Source organism: Montipora capricornis, chromosome 10 (assembly GCF_036669925.1).
Source record: "Montipora capricornis isolate CH-2021 chromosome 10, ASM3666992v2, whole genome shotgun sequence".
Lineage (NCBI taxonomy): Eukaryota > Metazoa > Cnidaria > Anthozoa > Scleractinia > Acroporidae > Montipora > Montipora capricornis.
The window spans coordinates 31,634,978-31,644,977 of record NC_090892.1 but is presented as its reverse complement, the minus strand read 5'-3'; the positions used below and the strand labels follow the sequence as shown (position 1 = coordinate 31,644,977).

Here is a 10,000-nt window from a genome sequence, read left to right as displayed (position 1 = left end):
CATATTGAAAAACGTTGACAAGATAGATGGAAGAATCCCCAGAGTATTAAAGGGGCTATGTCACGCAAAATGATGGAATTTCATGACGCCCAAAATGCCCAAAAAATAGAATGAAACCTTGCAATAACCAATTAAACTGTTGAAAAACATAAAAGACATACAGAAAAGGGAAAGGGAAGCATGGATGGACGCAAATGGACTAGATTGAAAGCGATTGCATTTGGGTAATCTTGAAAAAAGTCGGCTTGACGTTTTTTTCTTAGAATCATCATATTTGTGATGTATCAATAATTTTGTCAGTAAAGCAATTCCACATCACCATTTTCGAGTTTTAAACTCGTGATTAATTAAAGATTTCCCATAAACACCCTTAAATAACGTGGCATAGCCCCTTTAAGAAAGTGAAACGAAACATTTTGGAAAAAATGCTTTTGTTGCCGTAGTCACCTGTCATCGTTTCTTTAATATTTTATTATTCATTTATGGAGCCTTTGACATGTATTCATGTGATCAATGTTTCTTTAACCGTAACACAAAAACCTATTTGCTTATAAAAAGTGTATAGTACCCGGAGGATAGGATTGGGATGCCTCTGCTGCTGTGATGTTAAGAGCATGAACTCTATATTATCATATTCAAACATACGTCAAAATAACGACCAGGGAAAGAAATAATTTAACTCAAACAAAACATGCTGAGAGCCAATAATCAAGAAGATTAAGCTCATGATATGACTTAGGAGCCTCATCAGTGGGTCAAGCCGCTTTCTGAGTAACTCACCTTATTATTGTGCAAAGCATGTTCAAGGGATACGTCGAAGAGAAAACAGCGTATTTGAATCTTGGCTTGCTTTGCGCAATCAATGTACCTGAAAGTGATTACGAAAAAATCTTTTTCTCACTTTATCCGTGTGGGAAAACTAAATGGTAGATGACCAGGGTTTCCAAATCAATTATCTCAGCCAAGTTTAATGTTAACTGAAAACACAGCTTTGGTTCCAGTCAGATACATAATCATTTCTCCAATTAATTTCACCCACTGACAGCTGAACTGCCCTGGACCGCCCCCACTGACGAGTAAAACCGTCTGGTGTTAGACCGAAAAGTCCCACTCCTAGGGGTCAATGGGTTAACTGGGGACATGATAATTGTTCAAGTTCAACTCCGCAATTATTTCACCATCACTAACAAAAACGAGAGAATAAATAGGACATACACAAAAAGAAATGACAAGTAAGAACTAAAAACAAAAATTATTTTTAAAAAAATGGTGCGATTTGAAATGAAACTCCTGTGAAAAAAAATCAACGAAGTGTCAAAAAGCCATTCATGCAATACTAGGTACCGGTATCTTTCTTTTATTATTTTTTTTGCGCGAACAGGCGGAATTCTGCGAATCCTGCAATCTTATTGGCTGTGGAAGCGGACGGAATTTTTCCGTCTTGCCTGCCAACCCGGGAGGAATCCTAGCCCTGGTTGCGTGAACTTGTATGATGGCTTTAAATTTCCATTTTTTTGACACCGAATCCATTTCCATACAGAACGAAGTGTTTCAAAACAGATTGTTATTAGACAAGAGGTTTGGAAATATAATTTAACAACAACTATTTCTCACTGAAACGTTCAGTTAGGAAGTCGTTAACCTCGGTCTTGAAAAAGCTGCCCTTGGCCTGCGGCCTCAGGCAGCATTTCCAAGACCGAGGTCACAGTTTTTAGCTATACGGACCTCCCAGCTGGCAAATAAGATATATATCTTAACTTTTACAAATCTCACATGAAAACAGACTATGGCAAACAAACATTCAAGTTTGCCATTACTAAAATTTAATTCAAGAAACAATAAAAGCGAAGTCTGTTAAATTCCCAAATGAAAAGCAACGTATTCAACTGTCAAATAGTTTTCTAAGGGCGCTTTCCATTTGACAGAGCTGACCACCGGGATATTTCATTTCCCAATATTTCATTCTTAAATAGCAACTGTTCAAGTCTGTACAATATCATTAAGTGCGAATAAACTGAACTGTAGCGTTGTTGTATAAAACAAGGAGCAAAACATTTCATCTAATCGATTGATTCATTGACCATAAGGGTGTATTCCTTCGTAAAAAATAATATTATTTCATTCAAAGCAGTACCCTGATACTGATACTTTTAAATGGAATTGTCGAGGTAATGCTGCATTGTTTTATGAGGTGGTCAATGGACTGCAACAAGCAGTGTTGGTCACCATCGTTATCCTTAATAATGATAGCAAAGTAGGTCTCTAGCAATTTTGACCATCTCATTGACCAAGCAGCAGAGTTCAGTATGTTGTTGATGGTCACTTTCAGACTTAGTAGCACGCCATTTTCGCTCCAGTTTTCTTCTCTTTGTTTTAGCTTGAAGGATATCAGGAGTAGACCATGGCGTACGTGGACGTACAGACACAGATCGTTGTTTTAGAGGAGCATAACTGTTTAATAACAAAGGAAGTGTATTATTACATCTTGAGACCAAATCAGGTAAATCCATATGCTGATAATACTTAAGGAAATCAGAGCTCTGAAAATCACGGCAGAAGGCATAATAATCAACAGAATGTAAATTGCGACACGATATCACTTCCTTGGTACGTTGTTGTTTGGCCAGCCAGAGTTAGCACCACACTGCGTGGTGATCAGAAATACCAGGGTCAGAAATAAGAAAATCATCAGCAAGATCTTCCCCCTGTCTGGTAATAATAAAGTCTAGCGTGCTACCGTTGACATGTGTGGCAGAAGTCACATTCTGTGTTAAATTATGAGACTGAATAAGGTTAAGAAGTTGTTGTGATGACACATCGTCGGGAGAATTCACATGCCAAATTAAATTCGCCAGTCAGCAGGAGGTGGCCAGATGAAGTTGCTAAGTGCTGAAGATAATTAGCAAACTCGTTTAAAAGTAACGAACAGCAAAGACTAGGAGGTCTGTAAACCACCACGAGTCGCATAGGAATTCCATCTGATCTGCGCTTTAATTCCATGTATTCATAGGATACATATTGAGGACCATTTGGCAACTGCTCAACTTTGAAATGGTCTTTTACCAAAACACCAACTCCACCACCATTTGACTCAAACCTAGGTAAATGGTAGAAAACAACACCTCCAGGACAGATATCACGCCTGTAATAATCCACAGACGCATCTCCATGAAGCCAGGTTTCCGTTACGGCCAATAAGTCAACATCTGAGTCAGAGACAAAATTGTGGATGATGCGTGACTTGTTGCGGGTAGATCGAGAATTTAGTAAGCAGAATTTCACTATAGATTGATTCTGAAAGATGTCTCTAAGCGAAGAACGATGTATGTAGATGAGATTGTTCATGTTGACACTATTTTGCTTCGTTCGTTGTCCTCTGAAGGGGTCACTCTGGCCGTTCAAGTACTTGTTTACCAGTTCTAAAGCGTCTATAACGTGATGAAGGCTCAAAAGAAAAACCCGAAGGTAAATCATTTGCACTAAAGGTATTGATAATTGTCCATACACTGTTTTCGAAGCAAGCAAGTCCAAGTTTTACAGCCGATAAATTGTAAAAATTTCCACTTATAAAAGTCCCGAGACATGTCATTTTTCACCTATAGCTGAATGATTACACTTAGAACTAAATCAAACACGTGGTAAAAAGACTAAAATTTTGGCGTAAAGAGATATAGAAAGCAACAGCTAAAAAAATTGTGGCAGCCACGTCAGGCGCATGTACTCTTATCCATCTCTACTGGGGGTAAAAGTCGGTCCAAGTATATGCATAAATTATCCGTCTCTGCTGGGGGTAAATCCATGGAAAAGGGTCGACACCGTTACTTTTGTAAGGTTTGCTTGTGCTCGCCCAACAAGAACCTTTTTAAGCGTAGGTGTCGACTTCAGAAAATGTTACGTTTGTACGAAGCTGGAGATGTTGTGTTGCATTATCCAGAGAACTTCTTTGTGTGACCATCGAAAGATAATGACGAAACAGTAGTTATATGCGACCCTTCAGACCAGATTTGACAGGTAGTCATCAAATGACGTCATCAGTCAGAAAACTAATATTCTTGCCTCTATGGATGCTCATAGCAGATAATAACTTGTTTGCTATATTTGCAAGAAACAGTTCTCTTTAAACAAACGAACGGCACAACATACTTGAAACAGTCATTACCTTAATCCAAAAAAAGTTGTTTTGAAAAGCATTCTTAAACATAGGCTGCGCGATTAAGAGTGAAATGTAAATAATGTTTATAAAAGAGTAAATTGTGTTATCGTGAACAAGATTAATGCTGCAGCTGGCATGGAAAAATGCATATCGTTCCTCCAGCGCTGAGGCGAAGCGAGTTATTTGTTGTTCCTTAGGTTTGGCGCATTCATGTTTACCTTTACATCTATAAGGAGTTGAGTAAATTGTTTTTTTGCAGGCGACGCAGTTATCAGTTTGCACAATTTAGTACACAAAAGTTTTTTCAACACATTTGTCTGGCTTTTACAATATTTTCTAGCTTGGATGTTTGGACATTTTAAACAGTCCCCATTAGTACATTACGAGTGGGATGGTTAGGTACCTTTTTTGGACAACACCGTTAAGGCATACCGTATCCCTTTGTTCCAGCATGCCAACCCTTGCAATTCAATGAAATCGGCCACCCATTGTTCATCGATGTTTAACACTAGTGTGGGAAATGTAGGGAAATGTTTTCGGCGGGGACGGTGTAACGTGTAGCTTAAGACCCCTTGCAGTAGGTTTTAACCCTTGTGCCTCGGCAAAAGCTTGGACACCGCCCAAACTACCAGGCTTCCCAGGGGATTCATACGTTAACGGTGAGGGTTTCATGACACTATCCACTTCACAGTTTTACACCAGCATTTTATTTATCATATAGAATGGAACGCACACTTTTAAATCCCCCCATATTACAATTGGATGGCTCCAAGAAAGAATCTCTTTGGGCGTAACTTCCACATAGGTTTCATTTTTCTCTTCCATGCACAGTTCACACAGCACCAAGTCTAACACGTCACTCAACCGAGAGTGCCACAGGACACTTCACGACATTTGGCCTCGTACAATGCTCGGTAAATCTGATTTATATGTTTCAGATCGTTCAGTTCTCATCTCATTTCCAAAACGCGATTATCTATCTCCCTTATTTCCTTAACTTCTTCTTGTATGCGTTTTTGTTATATTTCCTCCTCCTGTTTGATGGTGGCCCATTGTGTGGTATGGTTGATGATAGACTTTTCGAGACGGAGGCGACGGCTTATCCAGGTTTTGCACTGTTTGGTGTTGACCTTGCATATCATTGTCTTTCTTGCAGTTATCCAAAGGTTTCAATTCCTCGACTTTTTGTTTGAATGCCTGTTCAATGTCAAAGGCTTGACGATGCCTGTAAACTCAATCTCTCATTCATGGTCTGTTTGTATCCCCGTCGCTGTCAACTATCCTTTTGGTGAAACGGTGAGCACTTTTTATACCTGGATCTGGACATTGATTAGTTGAATGAAATCATCAAATGACACGCAACATGCACCACTCAAAATGCAATTTGATTGGTTTTTTTTGGGTGTACACTATACTCTATTCCCCCTAACGAATCGAAAACATGTTCTGTAAACTATGCCACGGGTCAGTATTAGCTTCCAAGTTTCGCGTGCCAATGTCAGCACATGTTTTACCCATCAGTAACACAATGGGTTCGAGGCAGGCTTCAAGCCTGTCCTCAACACGATCGTACTCGAGCCAAAGATTCTGTGTTGTTCATCGAGTACAGATACAAGGGTTTGAACAAAATTTCCAAAAGTAGACACAGTATCAGCTTTCTTTATGATCCAATAATTGCACCGCAACAACCCCTTGACTTTACCAGATGATAATTGGTTTGTGCGCTGTAGCCGTTTATTCGTAGCTCGGCAGGCATGATCCGCTTCTGTGTCTGAGGAGTTACACTTGATCATGTTTATCCCCCGGATGACATGACCACCACTGAGACGCCATCCTTTCCCATCCCGTCGGGTGATAGGGTGGTTGCAAGGGAGAATGCACATAACATGCATCCCACATTACCACGACCATCGTGTGGCCCAGACATCGGTGCCTTTAGCACCCCCAGTGATCTCGCTCGGTTTCGACATTCGCTCACTCTCACTCACAACGACAACTATGTCAATCAAATGGTTGCATTCTCTTTTTATTACACCATTGAACCAATTAAAATCATTTAAAATGTTGACCGCAGATCATGTGGTCTTTGAAAAGCATCCATCAGATAGGTGCTGGGCCATGCGACAAGCCATTTTAAAGGCCGATGGCGCTTGGGATGTGTTCTCAAACGACCTTCCACTCTGCCTGTATGGGTGATGCCAAGATGGCACTACGTTCTGTTATTCTTTTATTGGTAAGCCACAAGGCGTGGTTGAAAGCCTGGGAATCGAGGATGCGGAGGTGGTGGACTGAATTTCGCTGGGGTGAAGAGTAGGATCTTGTGCTTCCAGGGAGGTTCCAACGATTGGAAGTAGGGGCATGTGCAGGTCAAACAGCTGAAATACATGCGTCCAGGGTTCTCAGTTCTGCTCTGTTTCAGGGTGAAAGATTATCGCAGAAACACAACATCTGTGTTAATCACAAGCTGTTGGTGCCATTGTTTCTCCACCACTTGTAAGTACTGATGTACTTCTTGGCTTGCAATAAAGGCACAGGGGTACTCACGACATTTCACGTAATCAAAATAATTGTCTGATGTTCGGTGCACCAACAAAAAACCATGAAAAGGGCATGTCGCATTAGGGATCTGCCTCATGCGTTCTTCAATGGTGGTAGGTTCATTGGCCTGCCACACTTCCCCTTCTTGGTAGGTCTGCTCCAAGACTTGCACAGTGGGTGTGGGTGGGATGGGCAACAGAGGTGGAAACTCCTTTATTTCCTCCATGGTCATAACGTTGTTTCCTCCGTATGTTTGTGTGACTTTTGTCTTCTTCTTGGTAGGAGGTTTGGATCGCCAAGTGGGTTTTCGAATCGGTACGACTTGTTCTTTCTTCTCAGACATGATGCGCCGGTTATATCATTAGAAACCAATCACAGATTGGTCTATTTGTCTTTTGATTGGCTTTCAATGAGGTCATCTGATGTTATTGTGCTTGGTTTCTTTTTCCTTAGTCTTGTCTTTGCTCCGTTGTTATCCCTCATTCCCTTGAACTCCAGAGCAGGACAGAGCCCTCTCTCTCAGGCTATTCACATATTGTCAAAATGATATGCACACACAAGTACTGTTTAATGCGCCACGTGTGCGTGCTTGCTCCTTACGAAAAATATATTTTAAGGTTACGTTCAAACTTGCCCATATTTTATGGCCACCCTTTCTTTGTCATTCTCATCCATGAAAAAAACCCTCGTCTTCATACATGACTTGCATCTCATTAGCCTAACCCTAATTTATGCGACAACATGGGATGCACGTGTTGTTACGTGTGTTAGGGTTACGCTGTGTTGCGTCATGCCCCAACTTGCCCTTAATTTATGCACGCCCCCTTTTTTTGTCTTTCTGATTGATGACGTCATTTGATGACTACCTGTCAATTCTGGTCTGAAGGGTGGCATATAACTACTCAAAACATTATCCTTCTAACTGAGTACGCCACAAAAACACCCAAAGCACCTATTATTTGCGGCAATTTGAACTTGAAGTGAAGCTATGATCCTCGCAGTTATCAACACAATTTTAGCAGTTGCGTAGAGCAACCTGCAACATTTAGGACTTCCACGAGGTTTCAACTGAGCTATGAAGCCAATGATGTTAGTTAGATTTAAATATTTCTTTATTTATCCTCTTGTCCATTTTATTAATTGTGTGTGTTTGTTACAACCCAGAAAATGCAAGCAATAATTTATTGAAACTACTCAGCTCGTTCAGTTTATAACTATTCTGAGTGGTTTTTTGCCTGATCAAATTAATTTATTCTGTTGTATAAAACATTTCTATACAATAAAAAACGCTCTCTGGCTAAAAATATTTGAAAAGGAATATAAGCTGTCGGCTGTCGATCTACAACCTCCCACGGATAAAACATTGAATGTAAATTAGTGAAATATATACAGAAAAGGCGAGACAAAAGTAATACAAAGAACAGAGTAAAAGTATGAAAAAAAGTGGCTATTGTTTAAAAATAATGCTACACTGATTAGGAATCGGCTTAGAGTTATTGTCAGCATGCTTGGTAGCAGAGGTGTGCCAGGCCTCTAGAGTTTTTCTCATACGAAAAGAGCCTTTGTCGATAACTCGAGAATAATTGAAATCAATGCGATGACCGCATGTTTCGCAATGTTTGACCCATTAGCACATGTTTTACATTCCTAACGTGTTCTTTCTTGCGGGTTTAAAAGCAACGGCCAGTCTCACCTATATAACACCAATCACAATCGGCACAGGGTATTTTATAAACCACGTTGGGTTGGTGTTCAATAGGTGGTCTGAATTTAGGAGAAAGGAATTCTTGTTGCAAAGTCTTGAGGGGCTTATTTACAACTCAAATATCGTGCCTTCGAAGAATTCTTGTTAGGGGTTGCGTAACACCATTGATGAAAGGAAGGACAGCAAAACCGTTAGGATTCTCTTGAGGCGCAAACCATTTAAAAAACTACCAACCAATTCTTCAGGTGAAGGGATGGCATGTGTAGGTGGTTTGGAAAATGTCCGCTATAAGGTATTGGAAATAACAAAGGAGGGATTGATTTCGGCTATTTTTCCCTTGCGGTGTACTTGGCAGTTTAATTGTGCGGTGTAGGAGGGTCTCAGCTGTGCTGATCATGTGGCGTTTGTCGTGGTGAGAAGAAAAGTCTAAATATCTGTCCTTGTGAGTTCCTTTGCGGTAAACATCAATAGTGATCGTGTTATCCTTGCGAGAAACCAAAGTATCCAAGAAGGCGATTTGTTGGTCAGATTCCTTTAAAACATTTCTAATTTGGCAAATAAATGGATGGTTGTTGTTACTTGTGGGTTCTAATGTTCCCATGATGAATGAAAATACAGGTTTCTCTACGCAATTGCTGAAACTGTGTATATAACTGCGAGGATCATAGTTTCACTTGATTTCATATTCGCAGTTACCATATTTCCTCGAATAATAGCCGTCCCTCGATTAATCGCCTCCCTCGAATAATCGCCCCCCTTTGACCGAAATATTTAAAATAATCGCCTCCCTCGAATAATCGACCCCCTCCCCCTCCCCTCTGATCCAGTTAAAGTCATCAGCGATGATTCAGGCTGACACCCAAGATATTGACATTGAACATTGATTACCGTAATCAACGAAACAAATTTGAAACACTAAAAACCCATGTTCGGTTTATATTTGATGTGATTAGTTTTTTAATTTAATGTATAATAAAACAAAATATTTAAGGCACGACCTTCTGTGAGAAATATTTGAAATAGTCGCTTCCTCCTTTTGGTGCGAAAAAAAGAAATAATCGTCCCCGGCTATTATTCGAGGAAATACGGTAATATATGATTCATTTCATATATCATTTCATCGTTGATTCATTCATTACAGGAACATTAGAACCCACAAATGACCGAACAGTTCTCAACGTCAGTGACTTCATAGCGCAGTTGGTTAGAGCGTCGCACCAGTATTGCAAGGTCACAGGTTCAAACCCTGTTGAAGTCCTGATTTTTTCAGGTTTCTCTATGCAATTGCTAAAATTGCGTTCATAACTGCGAGGATCATAGCTTCACTTGATTTCATATCTGCAGTTCAATATATGATTCATTTCATATATCTCTTCATCGTTAATTTGAACTTGGCAATAGACCATATTCATAAATGGCGGCCAAAAAATAATCCTTTTGTCTTTGTGCTAATCATCCTTAGTAGCCTCACTTTGGAGCAGAAATTCTGTTAAATTTTGTTTGTGCTAACGAAGCTAGTGCAGATGACTTGCAAAAAGACAAAGCAAAAATTCTTGGCTGCTATTTATGAATACCGTCTATTATCGACCAATATCAGTACTGCC

General features: G+C 40.0%; 1 protein-coding gene across 7 annotated transcripts in view; it reads right to left on the bottom strand.

Moving 5' to 3' along the window:
* The window catches only part of LOC138019971 (bifunctional polynucleotide phosphatase/kinase-like), a 215,248-nt gene that overhangs the window by 13,569 nt on the left and 191,679 nt on the right, over positions 1-10,000 (bottom strand). For all 7 annotated transcript variants that reach the window (XR_011126282.1, XR_011126283.1, XM_068866957.1 and 4 more), the window contains one exon: positions 781-868. Coding sequence is in view for 5 of the 7 variants with exons in the window: in XM_068866957.1 (XP_068723058.1) it covers positions 781-868 (88 nt within the window). In the remaining 2 variants the exon portion in view is untranslated. The remainder of the gene's footprint in view (positions 1-780; positions 869-10,000) is intronic.